Source organism: Schistocerca gregaria, chromosome 5, assembly GCF_023897955.1.
Source record: "Schistocerca gregaria isolate iqSchGreg1 chromosome 5, iqSchGreg1.2, whole genome shotgun sequence".
NCBI classification, from domain to species: Eukaryota; Metazoa; Arthropoda; class Insecta; order Orthoptera; family Acrididae; genus Schistocerca; species Schistocerca gregaria.
The window spans coordinates 413,579,845-413,602,732 of NC_064924.1; the positions used below are offsets into that span (position 1 = coordinate 413,579,845).

The 22,888-nt window shown below is 39.3% G+C and overlaps 1 protein-coding gene across 1 annotated transcript in view; it reads right to left on the minus strand.

The window, feature by feature from the left end:
- LOC126272522 (vacuolar fusion protein MON1 homolog A) overlaps positions 1–22,888 on the minus strand; it is an 80,765-nt gene that overhangs the window by 54,548 nt on the left and 3,329 nt on the right. The window contains exons 2-5 of the mRNA XM_049975430.1: positions 21,869–22,044; positions 10,260–10,457; positions 7,729–7,972; positions 7,467–7,642 (exon numbers count right to left, since the gene is read on the minus strand). Coding sequence (XP_049831387.1) covers positions 7,467–7,642; positions 7,729–7,972; positions 10,260–10,457; positions 21,869–22,044 — 794 coding nt within the window. The remainder of the gene's footprint in view (positions 1–7,466; positions 7,643–7,728; positions 7,973–10,259; positions 10,458–21,868; positions 22,045–22,888) is intronic.

Sequence of the window (22,888 nt, forward strand, 5' to 3'; positions counted from 1 at the left end):
CCCCCCCCCCTTCTTCATGTGTGCCAATGAGGTTAGGTGGTGTAGTTCAGACAAGAAATTACACAGAAGGGGTACGATTCAACCTTTTCTTTTTAAACATGGTGTATTATACCGATTAAAATAACTCTTACGAATGGACTGACTATACATTCAAATTTCTCGATTTCTGGGACATAGATCACTGCACAAACGTAACACTGCACGTACAATTCAACATGATTATGTTTATACTAGAGTCAAACTGATCGTACTGGTAAAATATTGAAGTTGAAAACACAATAGTCTAACTGAATTATACTAGGGCAATTATTAGCACAGGATGAATGTTTTTCTGACACTAGCCACAAAAAGTATTACATTTGTTAAAACAGTTTTCTTACAGCAAGGCTCGGGAAGTATACAGGTATTTATGGTGTTGCCGAAACTGGCAATTAACTGTGCTAAAGTTTTTGGAAAAAATACATTACTGCTTTCCATACTTCATGCAATTTCTAGTTCTTTGATAACCTCTATCCATTCATTTCCAATATTTTGGAATGGATTTCCAGTGTCATTAATATGGGTGGCTACTGCTGATTTGGAGTAACTGTAAGTAAGGTGTGCATTATTGTTTTCATTGCAGCAGTTAAATCTCTAACCTCTTCCTGTTTGGTCTATAATCAGAGCTTCACATGTAGCACAGACAATTTGTATATGCCTGACATACTCATACACTCTCTCTCTCTCTTATTGTGTGTGTGTGTGTGTGTGTGTGTGTGTGTGTGTGTGTGTGTGTGTGTGTGTGTGTGTGTGTGTGTGAAGAGGGGGGGGGGGCAGGGAAAGGGGGGGGGCATACATGGGCAGAAGTGTGAAGTCTGAATGCACAGGCTACTTTGTATGAAAGATGCTAGAAAAAGGCAGACAGGCAGTAGCTTTCTTTTCTATGTTATTTGTGTCCACTGGCCTTTCGTTTCTTTTACTTTTACATGTGAGACTGTCCACAAGTGATTCATACATATTGGCTTCTGCTATTTGTTGGGTTGTACTGTGCTCCTCTTGTTGTGTATCCTTATTACGTGGAATTTTGTTGGCTCTATGAATGAATGATGGGTAAGCAGCATCTTTATTTGATACCGAGTAGAAAAATTAATTATGTATGGTGGTGCCAGTTGTAGCTTTCCTGTGGACTCTGAAAGTGTGTTTATTTTCTTTGCTAAAGGCAAAACCCACAAATTTGATAATATTGTTCTTTTGCCATTATGCTGTAAATTTTTGTGTGTATCTAATTTATTCAGAGTATATATAACACAAATAATCAATTTTTGACAATGTAGTGTAACTGGATAGATAAAAAAATCTGTTCACCAAGTGGTGGCAGTGCTTACCGTTTATCTGCTACTCTCAGTCATGAACATCTTTTCTCTGACATATGCATTTAACGACGTGATACTTCTCACTCAACAAATGGAGTATATCACTACAACTGTTTATTTCGTCATTGAAGATTTTTTTCTCCTTGCCTTTCGTGGTGTACAACAATTTCAAGCTCCTCTATTAAATCCATTGTATGAGACTTTTGGAAATGGTGAAGTATCTTATGATCATCATCTATGTTCTCAAATGGATGTTCAGTGTTTTTTGTGTGTATTGCTATAGCTGATTTTGTAAACTGTTTATTTGTGTAACAGTTCATGTGTACAGTCTATCTAATTTGAAAACACCTGTCAGTTTGTCCTATGTAATAGCCTGAGTATGTTTTACATGTGATTTTGTACATTCCTGAATCCTAGAATTTATCTTTTTTATTGTTCATTGTGTGGACAAGTTTCTGTTGTAGTTTGTTGTTTGTGGAGAAAGCTACTTTCATTTCATGTGACCTAAGTAGGTTTGCTATTTGTTGGGAAATTTTACTAATTTGGTTATTGGTGTCTAATTCTTTCTCCCTGTCCTCTTCGATCATTGGGATTTTGTTTGCTCTGTGTATCATTGTTTTTTATGCAGCTTTCTTGTGAACACCTGGGTGACATGATGTGGCATGGATTGTGTTGCTGGAGGCTGTCTTTTTTTCTGTATATCTTGAAATTGTACCTATGCACAAATCTGGAAAATTAATGATACTATTTTTTGGTATTCAGCTGTGTAATTTATATTCTTGTGTGCATTATTAAACAAATTTAAGATATTAGAGTCTTTGGTGTCACCTTTGAGTAAGTTTAAGGTATCATCTACATATCTTTTGTAGTGTACTAGTTAAAAAAAAGGGGGGGGGGGGGGCAGGGTTCCTGGCTGCTGAATATATTCTGCTCTTGGAGGTTTATGAAAATGTCTGCTAATGTGTCAAATAGGGATGAGCCCATAGCTAGCCCATCTGGTTGTTGACAAATATTACCTCTGAATGCAAAGTAGCTGTAGTTGAGGATTATTTTTAGTAACTCTATAAATTCAATAATTTCTTTACTATTCTTATATTGTTTGGATTTCAGACTGTTCAGTTTCTTACTGTGTGTTTTACAGATCTTTAAGTACTCCATACAAACTATATCATGATTTTTTTTCCATACAAGGTTCCATATATTTTTGTCCATGCTGTTTGCTATTTGTAAATGTATGTCCAAAAGCTGTCCGTTTAGAATGCCTTTCTTCTTGTATAATAACTTTATTTCTGTATTTAACCATTTTTCTTCCATTTTCTGCTTTGCAGTCTTTGTACAGTGACTTATGTAGCGCAATTTAACATTAACGTAGTTAGGAATCAGACATAACTGTCAATACTCTCTGTGGAATTTGATGTGTGCAACTCTTTTGAAAACTTCCATTTTCAATCTTTTGAACTTGTATATTACTTTCAAAGCCTGACCAGGCACTAATAACTTAATTTTGTTCATCATATTAGATGTTCCAGAAAAGTCTGCTATTGTGTCATTCACAACAAAGGAACGAACAAACGCAGTCAAATGTATAGCTAGCACACCTTATGTAGGTAAGATCTACCAACAAATAGCAAACCTACTTAGGTCACATAAGTGAAAGCATTTTCTCCAAAAATTAACTACAACAGAAACTTGTTCACACCTTGGACAATAAAAAATATGAAGTATGACTCAGCACTATAAAAAATAACACACAAAATGTGCTTAAGCTACTACTTAGGACAAACTGGCATGAATTTTTAAATCAGATACACTGAAAACATCAACTGTTACACAGATAACCAGCTTACAAAATCAGAAATAGCAACACACACAAAAAACACTGGACATGCATTCGAAGATTTTAAGATACTCCACCATTTCCAAGCCTCTCATACAATGGATTTCATGCAGGTGCTTGAAATTTGTGTTCACCACAGAAAGCACAGAGAAAAAATTCTCAATGATGAAATAGACAGTGAATCAGTTATTTCTTTAAATGCTTTTCCTGCATTGATAAGTGTAACTATTTCCATAAATTTGTACATTTCCTCATTAGAAAAAAGCAATCAATAACTCAGTAGTCAACAGTGGTAAAAATACATTTTATAATTTATAAATTTAAATATATGCATACATAATGTACTACAAAAGCACTGCAACACTTCAGCCTGTGTACAAATTCCTTTTAAACCACAGTGTCATAATATCTTTGTAGCATGTTTTGTAAATAAAGAATGTAAGTGATGATTTGTGTGTATGTGATATTCTGTAATGATTTGTGTTTATGTGATATTTTGTGTAATGGAGGAGGCACAATACCTGTAAATAGACAAACGAAACTACAATTTCCAACATTAGTGTTTAAAAACACTCAAAGATTCATTTTGTTCAATTTTCCAATTGCAAAAAAAACACAATAGAGGCAGAAAATCAAGCATGAAAACATCAGCAAATATATTCATGTGCACAAATGCACTTGAAAATGAGGTTAGTTGGTTGATTTGGAAGAGGGGACCAAACAGTAGTCATCGGTCTCATTGGATGAAGGAAGGAGGGGGAAGGAAATTGGCCATGCCTTATCAAAGGAACCATCCCCGCATTTGTCTGAAGTGATTTAGAGGAAAAAAAAGAAAACCGAAATCAGTATGGCCGGAAGCGGGTTTGAACTGTCGTCCTCCCGAATGAGAGTCCAGTATGCTAACCATTGTGCCACATTGCTCAGATTGAAAATGAGAATAAATTCCCTGAACACATTGTGCTACGCATGAAAATATAAGTAACTGGTGCAGTTTTCATTATTTAAATTATGAATAACACAGCTGCAGACTTTCTTGAAACATCTTATACGATGAAGAAATTAAATCATGTCATTTGTCTCATGCATTACATGGCACTAAGAGTATGCTAGAGAAACTCCAAGATAATGTATCAGGAGGAAAGTTTCAAAATTTGTTTTGTGTGTAAATCTTATTGTTTAGTATCTGGTTATGCTTATGGGAAATTTTATAACCAGGGCTGTTTCTTGAGACGTCTGAGCAGTCTACCTTTTGAAATTTAGGTTGGATTCTTATCCTCTGTTCCTGTGGGTTCCAAGGAACATGTTTCTTCTCATTCTCACTGAATAAGAAATCTGTGGATCTTGAGCCGTGATTTAAGTTTTGCCTGTAAAGTTTGTGAGGTCTTTGTGTCTTTCTGCAGAATATTTTTAAATGTGGTTGAAGCAGCAAATTGGGTCAATTTAAAATATCCTAATTGCACTACCCTTTCCATTTTAAATTGTTACACTCTTCTTGATGTTTACTGCTCACTCACCTCACCTATCATCTCTGAACTGAGGGTGGCATAGTGCTTACCAGATATCTACCTTTGACCTCCTGCTCTGACACCTCTATAGTCTTTGCTTCCCGTCGTCACAATAGGTGGATGCCTATCAACATAAAGCCCAAGTGACCTATTTCCCCTTTCCAGCTTTCCTCAACCAGACCCTCTTTCCTCCCAGAAAAAGGATGATAATGCTCCCAAAAAGCTATGATTTATGTTTTAAGTGTATGAACAGCATAAAGTCAAGTACTGGGGAGCCTATGTAATAACACAGAAGTACTTAATTTTCACTGTATTTTCATTTGAGAAGAATGATGAATGTTAAAAGGTAATGCCTGACATGTATGTGATAACAACAACCTAATGCCATCTACAAGGTTCAGGAAAGATGTTTTACACACAAAGTACCAAGATCATGATAGAAGCCTTATATAAGTATTCCAGTACTATAAGTATTACTATTATCTACAAACAAAAATAATTTTAAAAAGCAGGGAATTCTGAAATGCTCTAACATTTAGAGACGAAACTTCATGACTGGCATGACTGCTGATGGATTCAAAGTATGGCATCAATTTTGAACATAGTTTAACAGAATGCAGTACCTGTGTCATTATGTTCCAATATTTAGAATGTTATATGGATTCACAATTTGCAACTTGTCAGAATAATGCTGTATTTACATCCAAACAATTTTCTGGCTACTTTCTTCTGATGGATACAAAATATGTTTGTAGCATCATACAAGGAGCTGGTTAAATACACAAATATTTTCATTAATATGAAACATTACTAGTTCTTTCTCTGTACAGAACTACTTGCAACTACATTGAAGTCTACATACTGACAATGTCATTACACAGGGTGAACCAAAACTCCAATGAGAAAATGTTCAGTAAGGGCTTAAGAGCTATGAGCATTTTTCATCTTCACTACTGTGAAACATTTCACCAAACAGGCGCTCACAGCTTGTAAAGCTTGCATTTTAAAGCCAATGTTCATGGACTTTTTTCTTGGTCTATAATATAGTGTTGAAAGTTAAGCCTGTGGAGTTCTGGTTCACCCTGTATAGGATGGTCTTCGTGTACAAATACTGTGAGGCGATCCCCTGGGGATGGGATAGAAATTCATTATAACAAAATGTTTAAGAGGTCTAGTCAACAGTTCAAACTGTTTTAGCTGGACACACACACAAAGTGAAAGGACAGTTCTGTGAAAAATGCCATTGGTATTTTATTGTCTTGAGACATCATACATATTAATGTACATACAATGTACCCATGATGTATCACTCTCAACCAAACAATTTCGGAACACATGAAGAACAATAAGGAAGCCAGCTAGAAACATATCCCTAGGAGTGTTTTACGGGAAATGTTTACAGTGACAACAGTAAACTACAGCACATGTACCCCAGAAACCCATAACTGGGGTGCGGTGAAACGTGTTTGGAATGCTCTAAATTATCATACAGGTCTCAGTAGTCCAAGAGCGGAGTTCAAAGCCCATGTCAACCAAGCTCTCCTATAAAATCATCTTGGAATGACAACAAATGAAAAAGAAAAATGATAGAAAAAAAGTGGTATCATGTATGGGGAGCATTGTGTTTTCCCCAATAGTCCACCTCTGTATGAACACCACTCACGGAATTAGGTGTCAACAAGCAGACAATCTGAAGTCTGCAGACCACAGGAGCTCTAGCTTTTTGGTATAATGTACATTAGTATGTTCATAAATTCACATTCTCAAACAGTACCAGGAATGTAATATCTAAATTTTTTGAATAAATAAGACTAGTCAAATGGGAGTAGCAAAAAGTTTAGTTCAATATGCTGTTGTCCACACAGCCAGCCCATATCTTAACATCAAATTTTAGTTGACAGCAGTGTCCTAAAAATGTACACAGTTAACCCAATTGAAACACAACTTAACCACCACAACCCAAGTGGCTTCATCTGGCCACAGAATGTAGCAGTGCAAATAATTTTCAGTTTTCTGCATAGGTTACACTGCACAATTCTCAAGGTGTTTCATGATATGTTCCAACACTTTCTCCTCAAATTAATTTTTTTTTTACATACCATTGCACTTTGATGTCCTATTTATTTTTTGCAGATGTTTTAGTTATGTGCAAATGTCTGCTAACAGATGAGTATATCTGAAAACCTGGATAGATATGGAAATGTTTGTTCATATAAATATTGTGCTGCTGTTGGATTACCTCCCCAGGCAACATACATGGGATGCATGTCTCATTTCAGAATCAACAGTGTAAAGTTACTCTATCATATATACTAGTGGTACTAACACTAATGCACATGCAACTATTTCCTCACACAAATTGTCTTTCTCAATGTACAAGGAAAGTACTTCACAACTGTTTGTAGGTTTCGCATATTAATTGAATAAAACATTTTTCACAGAACTGCTCCTTCATCTCACATAATTTTTCTGTTACAATTTAAGTCTTCAGTGTCATAGTGGCCTCCTCCTCCTCCTCCCCCTCCTACTACTACTAATCACTCTACGATAATAATTTCCACTATGTTTTCTAGCTAATTTTGCTTAGGATTCGCATCACAGAACTTGTAACAGTAGTTGAGCTCACCATATACACATAAAAAACACTGGAGACCTTCAACACTTCGCGTACCCTTTTCATGTGTTACAAATATCAAATGATTAAAGATATACAATACTAATAAATTAAAGCAAACAAACTTTGTTTAAAAGGTTACCTATACACATACGTACGTTGAATCAAACTTGGGGAGGCAAATTGGAGTCCAGCTCTCAGCTGCCTTAAATGATTCTGAAGAATTTACTAAGTTGAATATCAGGTGAAGGTCAGCAGGATGAATGAAGTACTTCTTCATGCGGACTAGAGTTATAAGTTGGTTGTTGGCCAGCAGTATAGCAAAAACCAAATTCTGCAATGGAAAACATTAAACAAAATTTATAAAGGAATCACAACCCTGTTGACAAAATACAGTTGCAGGTACTAGTCAACATTCACCTTTATTTTTCCACATATCTGAATAATAGTTTGTGTAACAGCATCTCTTACAGATGCAGCTAGTGGTAGGCACTTGACAGCACCCAAAAGAAATGCTGGCTCACGTTCCATAAAGTTTAAAAGGTGGTCAATCAATCTTTCTGCACCAGCCAGCAGTCGGCGGAGATCATAGTTCCGCCTCTGTTCATAAATTCTTGTTAACTGTGAAGAAGTCAGCACACTGACAATTTGGTTATATACATACCTAGAAACAAAAACAAAAGCAAAAAAAAACAAATTTTTCATGCCCATCCACAACTCACAATGCAGTAGTTAGCTAAGTTAAGTCTGATGTCTGTGGGAAACTAGTTAAAGAATTTTTGAAGGAAGGAATGAAAGAAAGAAGGAAGGAAGGAAGATTAGAGTTTAATGTCCTGTTACCAAAGGGTCATTAGAGACAGAGCACAGGCTCAGATTATGAAAGGATGAAGAGGACAGAGAAGGAAGTTAACCAACCCGTTTTCAAAGGAATCATCCCAGCATTTGCCTTCAGCAATTAAGTGACATCATGGAATACCTGTCCCACGATGGCCGGACAAGGATTTGAATCTTTTGTCCTCATCAACGAGAGTCCAGTACACTAACCCCCGTGCCAACTTTTTCTGTAAGAACTTTTAAACCAAAATAGATAATTCCATTCTGGACCCTTACAGAATCTAACTCCACAGTGAAATTATTTTTAAATTTGCAGTTTATCTCCTCATTTTGGACTTATCCTAATTAACTTGTCCACAAATTGTACTGCATTACAAATGTATCAGCACATTGGAGTAAGAACTCTGGTGCTCTTTAATGGATATCTGCAGACAAGCTGGCTACAGATTTTACATTAACATTTTTTGTCTTAGCAGAATTAATACTTATTTGTTGTTGTGTTGTTCAAGAACACAAAATGTGCATCACATTAAAAAAAGAGCTAAAAGAAAAACTCAAACAAAAAGAGTAAACTATTTGTGCAAACTGATAGCAGTGTGAAATGTGTGGCATCTAAAAGACAAATGATGACAGGATAGTAGGCTGGAATTTGCATATCAGTACAGCACCTGGACCTCCACTAAGTGGTGGCAGGTGACTTTTCATGTGAATCATGTTTTATACTCCATTGTGCAGATGGCCATTGGCATGTACAATGTGAAATGCCTCAAAGAAAATCTTCTGCAGCAATCATCTGGAGGTTCCAGCCAGAGGAGGGAGCATTATGGTCTGGGGAATGTTTTTGTGACATTCCCTTGGCGATGACATCATTCTGGAAGGCACAAGGGATCAACACAAGTAGGCATATTTTCTTGGGGACTATGTCATCCCCTTCATACAGTTTGCTTTTCCTCAGCATGATCGTAACTAACAGCAGAACAATGCAACATGTCACACAGCTCACAGTATACGTGCGTGGTTCGAAGAGGACCAGGATGAGTTTCCCATACACCCGCGGTCACGCAACTTGCCAGATTTAAACTCAATTTAGGATCTGTGGGATAACTGATCAAGCTGTACAAACCATGGATCCTCAACTGAGAAACTTAGTACACCCGGCTATGGCACTGAAGGCGTCCTGAAACCACATTCCTGTCCATACCTTCCAGAACCTCATCAACTCTTCCTGCATGTCTTGCAGTGGTCTGTGCTGCAGAAGGTAGTTTTACAGGCTTTTGACAGGTGGTCACATTAATGTAACTGGTACAGTATATTTACCTACTGTATATTTCCATTAACATTTAAATTTTTCTTCAGGATTTAGTTGTAATGGATCCCCAACTTTATTATTAGTAATACTACTGAACTCAAAAGTTGGGTTATAGCTAATTGTTACTGCTGAAATATTTCCTGTGTTCCAGGGAGTGAAACATTTTTGCTTTCACTTCAACAACAATAAACATTTACTAATATATGCTTCTGAAGAACAAAACAAATATTTTCCTGAGGTTTTAGAGTCAATTATAGCTTTAAATTTGTGTCTTAGCAGCCTTGTCTAATTTGTTCCTGTTTCATCAGCAGCATGTCAAAAATATTAATAGTGCTTGATGTTTTAGTTTCATTTTCAGTGGTCTCGTGGTATCGTTCTCGCTTCCCGAGCACAGGATCACGGGTTCGATTCCCGGCGGGGTCAGGGATTTTCACCTGCCCCGAGATGACTGGGTGTTGTTGTGCTATCTTCATCATCATTCACTCCCATTATGGTCGGAGGAAGGCAATGGCAAACCCCCCCATTAAGACCTTGCCTAATACGGTGGTGCAGGTCTTCTACATTGTTCCCCTACACTCTGTCAAGAAGCATGGGACGTCATCATCATCATCATATACTTATTACAAAAATGATTGAATGCTGAAACTGGAGACACTGGGTGTATAGTATACACTAAAATCACATTTGTTACTCCTTGTTCATACCCTTTGTCACAATAGAAATAATATGAATTAACTTTGAAATTAATTTTAATTTGCAAATATTATCCAATGGTAATTTAAAGTCAAGTGGAAAGTTAAGTACTTACGTAAGCTGCAGAACAAGCTGGGAGACATTTTCTTCTGTACGAGAAACAGAGACCAGTATTATTGGCCCTTTTAAAAGGAAGACAAACTTAGTTTTTCCTGCATGTATTGAACGTATGGTGTCTTGATTTGCTTGTACAAATGAAACAAGTGCTTGCATTACACCAAATATAGTCACCAGTTTATCTTCACTGCCATATCTAGTGAACAGAAATAATGAAACACTATGTTAAAAAGTTGTTTAGCAATCTACAGTTCAAGACCATTTATGTGAGCATCCTATAAGAGGTTAACGGGACATGACAAATGGAATGTAGCCACTAACATCAGATGATTCTTGTCACTAAGTCCTGTATTCCTGTTAATGTAAGATTAAAATATAATGTGACTGGGAGAGTCATGATGGCACTAGTAGAATTATGCAGTGACACGAGGCTCCAAAATCAGTTTAATTTAAATTGTTCTTCATGCAGGAAGTGTAAAAAAAATGTGTAGCCAAAGGAATTCGATGCATTAAGTGCAAATTATGGTTACACAAGAACTGCACAAAAGTGTGTCTGAAATTTATAAATGACAATCTTCAGTGGACATGTATCAACTCTGTAAGTGATGAAAATGTGCTATTAACTACCACATTAAGTTCTAAAGGTGAAATTATTCTTGTTCTTCAAACTGACATTAACAACCTGAAGGAGAACTTTTATTGCTAAAGCAGGAAAATATTGCATTGCAGCATGAAAAAGGTGTTTCTGAAAAAAACTGTGGTAGTAGCTGAATGTAAAATTGGCCAATATACAGAGCGGTACAACTGATCAATTGAAAACCAGTCAGTTGCCATTATGGAAGAGAAAGAAACGGAAGCTACAGAAGAATCAAACAAATAAGTGGGCCAGTGCAATGTAAGCTAAAGACAAAAAGAATAGATGCTACACACCGGGTAGCGCAGATGCCGAGTCACAGATAGGCACAACAAAAAGACTGTAAGAATGTCCGCTTTTGGCCAACAAGGCATTCATCAGAAATAGATAACACTACACACACACACACACACACACACACACACACACGCACGCGCGCACACACACACACACAACTGCAGTTTTTGGCTGCTGAGACCACAGCAGCCGGACTGCAGTTAGGTGTGTGTGTGTGTGTGTGTGTGTGTGTGTGTGTGTGTGAGAGAGAGAGAGAGAGAGAGAGAGAGAGAGAGAGAGAGAGAGAGTTAGTTTCATTTGTGTCTGTCTGTCTGTGTCTGTGTGTGTGTGTGTGTGTGTGTGTGTGTGTGTGTGTGTGTGTGTGTGTGTGTGGCGCGCGCGAGCGAGCGTGCAACAAGTTGCAGGGCGAAAAAGTTGTATAAAAATTTTAATAACATCTTAAATTTGAGAGAGAGTGCAACAAATAAGTTTAACAGAAATCCAAAAGGTGTTTTTATCCATATGGGAACAAACTCCCTTTGAGGAAACAGTGAAGAAATTGTAAACTGCAAGGAACCTAATTTGAATGGTCAGAGGCCTCTACCCAACTTCCAGAACAATAACCAGTGACACCGTGTTCAGGTGATCAGAGAGTGATAGCTGTGTCCGGAGAATGAATGGCAATATTAAATAACAATGCAATAAATTAGCAATCTTTTCACTTATTCCAGTAAATATCTAAGTGCAAAGTGTCTTGCCACAGATGGTTTAAATCTTTACTATCAGAATGTCAAGTAGCATTTTCCTATCAGCACTGTCACAAGCTTTATCTAAACCTACAAATGCTACAAATGTATGTTTGCCTTATAAGCCACAGCATCAGTATTGTTTCTGATGTTCCCACACCTCTCTGCAATCCAAACTGATCTTCCCCACAATCACCTTTTACCAGGCTTTCCATTCTTCTGTAAATAATTTATCTCAGTATCCTGCAAATATGACTTATCAAACTGATGGTTTGGCAGCAGTCATATCTGATGGCATCTACCTTTGAAATGGGATTTATTACAGTATTCTTGAAGTCTTAGGGTATTTCACCTGTCGGATATATCTTGAATACAAGGTGGAATAGTTCTATCATGGCTGGCTCTCTCAAAGATCTCAATAATGTGGAGGTAATTCACCCACTCCAGGAAATATGTTTGGAGTTAGGTGTTCCAGTGCTCTGTTGAATTATTCTCACAGTTATTTCGGCCATATCATTTTCATCCACTTCCTCTTCCCTTGTACTGAGCCGGCTGGTGTGGCCGTGCGGTTCTGGTGCTTCAGTCTGGAACCGCGTGACCACTACAGTCGCAGGTTCGAATCCTGTCTCGGACATGGATGTGTGTGTCGTCCTTAGGTTAGTTAGGTTTAAGCAGTTCTAAGTTCTAGGGGACTGATGACCATAGATGTTAAGTCCCATAGTGCTCAGAGCCATTTGAACCTTGTACTGACAAAGTTTTTCCTCTGTGTGGCACTTCTCTAAATTCCCTCTGCCAATCACTCTTTCCTTCTTGGCTTTGTGCTGGCTTTCCATCTGAGCTCTTTATATCCATACTGCTGCTTGTTGTTTCTTCAAAAGTGCCCAATTTTTCTGTAGGTGGCATATATCTGTTCCACACTCATACATGTTTCAATTGCTTCGCATTTGTCCTCTAGCCATTGTTGCTTTGCTGTTTTCCATTTTCTGTCAGTCTAATTTTTTAGGTGTGCGTGTGCACATGTTTCCTTTTGTTGGTTGATTTGCTGTGTTTTTATATTTTCCTTTTGATCAGTGAGAGTTGTTTGTCTGTTATCCAAAAATTTCTACTGCACCCTGTCTTTTGCCTAGAAGCTGTTCTTGTGAGTTTACAAGCTCAGCTAGCTCTTGGCTTGGCCTAGGACTGGAGTGGACTGGTGCACAGAGGTGAGGTGGACCTTTGTAAGCTTGGCCAGGACTGAACACCAAGTATAAAGGCAGGATATCATGGGGAGAGGATGGAATTCACTTAACAGATTCTGGTTCTCACAGCAGCTCTGGACATGCAACCAACTACCGAATAGGTTACTTTGCAGTTGCAGAATGTTGCTCATCAATATTACAAAAACTACAAAAGTTTGATCCAACGGATCTATGTAATAAACGAGGATATCAAATTGTGTGTTTTGACATCACGGATTCATTGTGGCATAGGACAGCACTGTGAGAACTTTAGTTTAGAACTGACATTCACAAACAATGATTGCAAAAATACTTTAAATTGCATTACTGGTACCATCAGTAAAACAATACTGCCACATTCATAAACAGCATGTCGAACTGGAGCAGAACAGTACAGTCAACATATTTTCACAGTTTATTTGGAACTCAACTGGATCCAGAATAATGAACTTTTTGATCAAAACCACTCAAATTGAGCAAACTTAAATGTAACACGTAATCACAGGTATCATGAAATCAGCTTGTGCTATCATATACCTTAAGTGTTTCCCCAAATTTAAGGTTGAATAACAAGTACATAGCTTTTGTTCTACTGATTTTTGTGTACGTGAAACTAGTTTTCAGCTTATTGGACCCTATTCAGCAAACCAAATGTATTTGTGTTTAGATACATAAAACATTTCTTTGTAAACATAGTGTTGTGCAAATTAACTGCATCATCTCTCAAAGCTATCCACTGATTTTCTAATGTGTTCTTCAACACTTTCTACAACCAGTAGTCCTTTCAATTCATCTGACTCCTATCACCTTTGTTTCCCACAGTTTTGGAATTTCTTCAGTTTTAATCTGCGGTTCATGTTGAATAATTTATTGTCAGAGTGCATATTAGTTTGCTGCATAAGTTTTTTCGGTTTTTGTTTTGCATTTTGATTTTCTGGATGCTACGGGTTTATTTATCAATTGTCATTGTTTATTTGTTGTTCACTGTTGTTATTTAAGTTTACATATTGTCATTTTGTTGTCACAGCGAGTGGAGCTGTCGACACTAGAAAATGTAGAGCTAAGTGGAGAAATCACAGCATTTCTGACATATTCTTCTGTTTAGAATTCAATAGACAGCAACAGAAGCAGCCAGAAGCATTTGCACCGCGTATCGGGATAATATCACTGGATGAAGCAAAGCAAGAAAATGGTTTTCCTTTCTTTAAGAAAGATCACTTTGACATTAGTGACTCTCCACATTCAGCAAGACCTTTGGGATTTGAAGACGATCATTTGAATGCATTGATCGACAATGATCCACACTAGAGTACTAAAAAGAACTGGCAAAGAGCCATGATCATTCCACCATTGTGGGACATTTGAATGCAATGGGAAAGGTTCAGAAATTGGGCGTATGGGTACCACATGCTCTTCGCTAAAATCACAAAAATCTGTGGCAGGTGATATGTGCATTTCTGCTTGCTCATCATCAATTGTCTCGTGAACACCACTAAGCATTCCTCTCCTGTATCATTAATGGTGACAAGAAATGGTGGCTGAATGCTAACATAAGGAAAAGAAAAGAATGGTTGAGCCCAAACCAAGCAGGAACTCTCTGCACAAAGACCTGCACACATTCACAAAACAGTGTTATGCATCTGGTGGAACAACAATGATGTGATGCACTACAAACTGCTTCCCCGAGGTATAAGCAACACTGTTGATGTTCACTGTCGACAACTGAGAAGTCTTGCAGATGCAATCAAGAACAACCAGAAGGAGTGCATGAAGTGATGCTACACCACTGTAACGCCCGTCACCATTTTCTTGAAATTAGAACATTCTGGAAACATCCCCCAGGCTGTGGCTAAGCCATGTCTCCGCAGTATCCTTTCTTTCAGGAGTACTAGTTCTGCAAGGTTCGCAGGAGACCTTCTGTAAAGTTTGGAAGGTAGGAGACGAGATACTGGCAGATGTAAAGCTGTGAGACCGGGCGTGAGTCATGCTTCGGTAGCTCAGATGGTAGAGCACTTGCCCGCAAAAGGCAAAGGTCCCGAGTTTGAGTCTCGGTCGGGCACACAGTTTTAATCTGCCAGGAAGTTTCAGGACAGTTACTGTTTAACGTTCTGCCAACAATGAGGTCATTAGAGATGGAGTGTAAACTCAGATTAAGGATGGCTGGAGAAGAAAATTGGCTGCGACCTTTCAAAGAAACCAGTCCAGCATTTGCCTTAGGCCAATTAGTGGAATGACAGAAAACCTAAATCAGTATGGTTGGATATGGATTTGAACCATCATTGAGGGTTCCACGCATTATTATATTAATGTAATTAAATCTTTCTTCTTTCTTTTGTATGTCCGTTTCTGTCACAACCAAGATAGAATTTCCTGAGAAGATGAACTAGTTTACTCATTTTATTCTCTGATAATTTATTATTATTTTGCTGGAAAATAGCTCCCGGCCCGTGAAAGCCAAAACTTGATTTCTTTGAAGATACTAGTAGATTATGTAACTTCGCTGTTTTGTACAAAATACGAGCATGCATTTGGAGCGTATTCTCCTCCCACTATCATCAATCAAGTGTTAGCAATGATTCATTGCGCTCTATGCAAAAGTCTACCAAGCAGCTTCCCCCCCTTGCAGTGACCTCAGGTCACAGACCACTCCAAATCTCTGCACTGGCAATTTCGTGAACAGCAAACATTGGAAATACTACTTTCCAGCAGCAATACATCACTATATGTGATGGCACTACGGTCGGAGCGTGTGTGGTTGTCGTGACACTCGTAGCGCAAAATAATTAGCAGAATGATACTAGCATATTTGTGGTAGTTATTTATTTTTTGGTATACAGAGCAATAAAGGGCCTCGCTTTTACATTAAGTGTACTGTTTATTAAGTACCTCACAAAATAGTGACCTCAACGAAAGCATCACGAAACAGTTACAACAGCAACAAGAACTAATGGAAAAACTGCACCAACAGTTACAGCACCAGGAACAATTGATACAAGAAGGGCAGCACCTAATGTGCAATCAGCAACAGCAGCACATGGAAGAAATTGCCATACTGTAACAGCGACACTAGGAGCAGCTTTGATTATGGCCAGAAGTAGAGGGGCTACCTACAGTGCAATTTCAAGAACTGTCGCAGTTGCACAGCCAGGAAAGCTCGTATCCAGGCACTTTGACGTCACCTTGACGTCACCTGCCGGCCACTGACTATCTGACAACATTAGTTCTACACGCATACCGGATGAGACTCTGCCTGTACCTGCCTGCAGGCTAAAGACCAATGAGTCTTACTACCCACTGCCACCCCCTGGACCTGTCAGAGCACCACAAGTGAACCACCTGGCATTTGGAGCACCAGCCCTCTGGACAGATTGTCCACACTTTGGTTCACACACATCAAAAGCCATTTCATCACTGGCAGGAAAAGACTACCATATGTGCACATGCGGTGCCATTATTAGACAGCCACTCTACCAGCAAGGTTAGCGACATCACAAACCCATCTGCCTATGGAAAGTACGATTTATTAATAGATGAGTTCATTTGATAGCTTTCCCTCTCTAATATACAACACCTAAGACACTTGTTGCACAGAGAGGATATTGGCAACAGGAAGCCATCATAGATCCTGCAACACCTCCGCGTCTTGGCCTGACCAGGCGTCAGATGTACCGGACCCTCGTCTACTGTGCATGTGGATGTCTGCTTGCCATAGATGCATTACAACCTAGTCTTGGTAACCCACAACTATTATCCACGGCTTCTGACCCACAGGCATTTACAACAACACCTGTCAGAAACAGGCTGGATGATGTCACTTCTCATCTCGATGAGCTGGCACAGCAGGTCGCTGCCCTCAGTGTATACAAGACTGCATGCCATCAAACAACCAATCCAATGTGTGCTTTCTGCTCACTGCCATCAATTTAGGTCAGAGCAAGTAGATGCAGAATGCGATGTTCTTGGGTTGGAAACGTGAACAGCAGCCTCCCACGCCTGGTGAGTAAATCTGCCATGAGCACCAACACAGGAAATTACAACAACATTTAATGGTAACAGACAGACCCACTAAAAAGCAGTTTCTGTTGGATACCAGGTCAGATGTGGGTGTTTCCCAGGCACCTGCTGTGGTTACCATGAGCACACAGATTAGCAGCCACAAATGGTCTGCTCATATCTATGAGCAAACCATTTGGGTTCATGACTAAATTTGAACACTGGTCTATGAAAGTCACTCGAGTGGCAATTTGGCTATCTATAGTCACAGACATGACCTGTGGTAACACTGTGCTGGATTCCCTGTTCTATGACTTCATACTAGATGTGTGGAATCCTTTCATTCTGGATGGTGTCACGTCACTGCAAGTTGGTCTATGAAGGTCATTTGAGAGGTAATTTGGTAATCTATAGTCACAACCTGCAATAACATTGGGCTGGGTTTCTGTCCCATGACTTCATCCTAGATGTGTGGAATGCTTTCATTTTGGACAGTGTCACATCACTACAGGTCGCATGCCAACCCACACAGAGCAACGATCTGTCAGTACACTTCCTCCCCACACTGCTGCCACTGGTGCAACTACTAAGCAAGATCCCGTCAGTCATGTGACCTGCAAGAGTGCCATCACCACCACACCACTCAAAAGAGCATCACACCAGGACCAGACCACGTCTGGTCCTCCTGTTTTCTCACAGCCTAGATGGCTGGCACCCAAGAAGTTCCACATCATAAGGGCAAACTTTGATATTGTGACCCAAGCAGGCACAACACAACCATTAGAAAACAACTGGGCTTCTTTCCCTTCATCTGGTACAAAAGAACCCAGATGCCCTGGTGTCGATTATCGATGATGAAGCTCTGACCATTACTAACCAAGACCCTGTGGGTCATATTGGAGATTTTGCATGTCTCTTGACAGGATGCATCATTTTTGCAATGTTGGACTTAAATAAAAGCCTGATACCTATAACCATATAGAAGTGGCAGCAGAGAACATCCTCAAACTGCAGTAACTATCCCCTATGGATTACCTGAAAGCCCACACATCATACGGCCTACAGAAAGCAGCACAGACTTTTCAGCACTTTATCGATGAGTGGGGACTAGACTTCCGCTTTGCATGAACATATGATGTGTTGGTGACATCATCGTCCTCAGAAGAACATGAAAGACAGCTACACATAATTTTCTGGAAGCTTTATGACTAAATAATCCTCATAAATCCAGCTAAATGCATCACTGATGCTAACAATGCGACATTCTTGGGATTTTGGGTGCATATTTAGCAGCTGAACACATCACTGCACTTACATCTCACCCAGCCCTAAAACCAGTGAGTGAAATATGTCGGTACATGAAGATAATAAACTTTTACTGTCTTTTTAAACACAGAACTGCTAGGCTGTCCTTGGCAGTCCCATGCATCATACCATGACTGCGCATCCTGTCACCGATGCCCCACTAGTGATTTTCTCAAACACCTCATCCCATGCTGCTGGTGCTGTGCTGCAGCAGAATGTAAACTGGCAGCCTTTAGGTGTCTTCTCCAAGATCATGGAGAAGCAGCACTCTTGGCCACAATTTACACAGAACTTCGAGGAGCCCATGAAGCATTTAAATACTTCTGATTCACAGTGGAAGGGCATAAGTTCATAATGTGTATACAGACCATCGGCCACTGACTTATTTTCACTGCCACAAAATACCTAGACGCCAGTGTAAATCAAATGAAGAAATTTTATTTCACAATGTACAACAAACATTCACTATTAAAACGGTTTGAAGAATGTCATCGCCAACATTTTGTCTAGAGTAGACAGAATTTCCAGAACTGTGGCTTTCACAAAACTATCAGCACCACAAAAGACTGAGGAGTTAAAGGGTCTGCTGCAAGACCAGATGGCCCTGGCAATTCTGTCACATACCGTTACTACGCATCAAGGAACAGATGTACAGTGATGAGCCAACAGTGGTCATAATTACCTGCTCTTCTATGACCACAGGATTTCAACTTACAACACGCACTCACCCATCAGGGAATTGGCTCTACATGGACACTAGTAACGCGGCATTGCATGTGGCCCAGTGTACAGAAGCAGTGCCATACATGGACACAGACCTGCAACCCCCTGCCAGAAGTACAAAACAATGCTGTATGTACAAGCTCTGCTCGGAAGTTTTGACATTCCACAGGCATGATTCTCACACGCCCATGTGGACATGGTAGGGCCATCCCCAGTCGCACATAACTACCAGTACTACCTCACTGTGACTGACAGGTATACCAGCTGGTCACAGATATTTCCAGTGGAAAAAACAACTGCTGAGAATGTGGTGCACACATTCACCTGTGGTTGGATTTCATGTTTCAGCTGAATCCAGGGTCAGAAGTGGGAAGCAGGGATACTTTGTGCAATGGCCTGGCTGTAAAGGATACGCAGAACAAGTAAATATCATGTCAGGCAGTTGCAAACATTATTGTGGAGGCCTACACCCTTTCTTGAAAGCAGCTATAATGTGCCATACAACAGATTTGGGTACTGACACCTTCCCTGTAGTGCTGTTGGGATTGCACATTGCATTAAAAAAAGACCTGCAGGCTTCCACATCAGTGCTGGTGTTTGGTGAACCTTTCCGTCTACCAGGAAAGTTTTCAAACACCACCATGCACCCCCCCCCCCTCCAATGCCCTGTTCAAGACTTTCTCACAGATCTCCAGACACAAATGGAGGCCATGCGATGGAGTGGAACTACACAGCACAGAAAACATTCTACTTATGTTTTCAGAGATCTGCCACTGGCAGAAGCATTGTTTTTTCTAAATGTGTCCAATTTCACAAATAAATGGAGCTGCCTTACCAAAGTCCATACATGATTACAGGACGGAATGCTAGGCCAGTCCCCCTCAGCATTAAAGGAGTAGGTGATGTAGTGTCCATTGACTGGTGAAAGCCAGTCTACCTAAGTGCAGAAAATGCTATTGAAAAGCAGGCCACCCCCAGACATAGAAAATCCATCATGCTGCAGCTGCCGACACCACATTATCCAGAGCACAGCTGCACAACTGGAAACCAACCAATCACTGCCCACCCAGGTGTAGCACCCAACTTGCGATACCCGTCATCCCACAGCATCTAGCAACAATACAAACACATTGCAGATGAAAAGTGCTGTTCCCTTTCAATCCATCACACATTTCTTAGTTAAAGTTAGTTGAAAACTTTTTTTTCCTTGTAGGTGTGTAGTGTAGCGTCTTCACTGGAAATGTTGCAAATGACCTGCCGGAAAGACTGTGCTCTCCAGCAGCAGTGCTCTGCTACCTGCCGCACTACGAGGATCATAGTGTGACCACTTGCTGGACATGCGTTATGCAAAATAACTAGCAGGACAGTATTAGTATATTCTGTGTTAGCAGTTGTTTATCTTGTTTGTGTACAGACCAATAAAGTGTCTTATCTTTACATGAAGTGTACCATTAATTAAATACCCTAAACCCTTTCTTACCTTACCCCAAGTATAAGATAGTCCTCATCTTCCTTTACCTTCTATTGAATTTCTGTATCCCATAATAAACGTTCTGTTAATGTGCTAACTATGCAAATAATTTCTTTTGTTCAACATAAAATCTTTCCATCTCTTCATCATCTGTGGAACTAGTACACACATATACTTTTATTGTGGGTCTTGGCTTTTGTCTCTATTGGCTATAGTAATACGTTCACCATGCCATTCATAGCTTATCTGCACACCAATATTCTTATCTGTTGTTACATCTACTCCTGTATTCACCTGACCAGAAGTCCCATTCTTCTTGCCATCGCATTTCAGTAACTCCCTTGATAACTTCCACCAACTCATTTATCTTTTTTAAATTCATTATCCTCCAACCTGATAAAGGATCCACATTCCAACCCATAGAATTCCAGATTTGTTTTCTTTGGTGACAGCAGCCTAGTGAGGAACCCCACCAAAAGATCTGAATGTGGAATTGTTTTACCTCTGGAATATTTTATCCCAGAGGATAAAATCATCATTAATCCATACAGTAAAGCAGCATATCCTCAGGCAAATTAATGACGGTACTTTCCCATTCCTTTCAGTCTTTCAAGGCAGCAGCATGCCAAGGCCATATTAGTTAATGTTACAGGACCAGATGAGTCCATCACCCTGCATGTTGCCCCTGCCACTACTGAAAAGGCTGCCACTTCCCTCTTACAGAACTATATGTCAGTCAGGCTTCTCAACAGATACCCCTCCTACTGTACAGCTGTCTGTAACATTGACACACATAAGCCACCTTTCTGCAGCAAGGTCCATGGTGCATGGCTAGCAAAATTTTTAAGATTTTAAACATAAAGACAAGACTGCTGGGAATCTGCAATATGATTTTATTCATTTCACTGACAATTACACAGCTTCTCTACTCTAAATCACAATGACTTCGGTCAGTTGATGATGTTACTGAAGCCAATTGCTGAATAAGGAGAAGTGATACTGCAGCTTCCTGGTAGTCATGTCTTTCTTTTTCAAACACAAAGATGTGGAGCACCACTTACACAAAATACACTGTAGAAGATGGACAACTTGTTAGGATCGGATGCTCCACCAGGTAGTCAAAGGTTGTGTTGGCCATTGCTACAAAATTTTAAGTAAGCTGTAGAACTTAACTGCATTATGAGTTCCACATTTCACATTATGTTTCGTCATACACCATAAAACGAATGCCGAGATAGCTACCTTGAATATATAGGTTTACCAGCTGTACTTAGAATGAATACATGTTTCTTTTTTGCCTTCCATTCAGTGTTGTTCCAATATTCTTCTTCTGGCACAGAACCAACTGGAGTAGCGGCTGTTGTACCCTCTTCATTTGAAGTCAAACTTGCTTCACTTAGTTGTGAGGCTAATTCCTCCTGTAATCAAAAAATCTTTTTTGTCAATTTCTCACTGCTATCAAAATAAATTACAGTTTCATAATGCATACACTGCACAATCATTTTGTTCTTCAGTACGAATTTCTGAAAAGTAATTCAATCAAACCTGTGTGACCATAACAGACACCTTAATCATCACACCACAGTCTTTATAAAGACATATGAGTAGCTTCATCTTAAAATTACTGAAAGGATCATGCCATGGCAGGCAGAAGCTTTAAATAATGTTACTACGAACTTCTGGCTCCTTCTTATCTCACCAATCAGCAGCCTACTGGTGCAATAGCAAAACGGTAGACTAAAAGGAATGGCCTGATTAGCCTTCAGTCCCCATCATTATTTCAGTTCACGTGTTTACCTGGACTCTAAAGTATCTTGGAACCAAGTTGAATTATATCTGCTATGCTATGAACTTACAGAAGCTACGAAGTACATCTGCTACATGCTTCAGGGTGCACTAAGGAAGTCAGTAGATAAGAACTTTCTTCTCTGGGTCACATCTCATTTGCTCCAGAAACTTGAATGCAGAATACAGAATTGCAATCATTATAAATTTCTCATCTAAATCTTGACGAAATGATTACAGAAACAGACTGAAAGGCTATGGAAGACTCTCTTATAATAAGTTATTGTAGTGGTGATCTAAAATGGTAATGGATTTTGAAGTGCTACGTGCTTTAAGAAACTGTTCCACCCTCTCCAACATGTGAGAATGAGGACTGAACACAAAACCAGTTTTATCCTATCATCCTTCTATCTGCTGAATTGTCGTTAGTAACAGATGTGTAATGATCATGTAACTTAATGGAGAGCGAGCTACAAA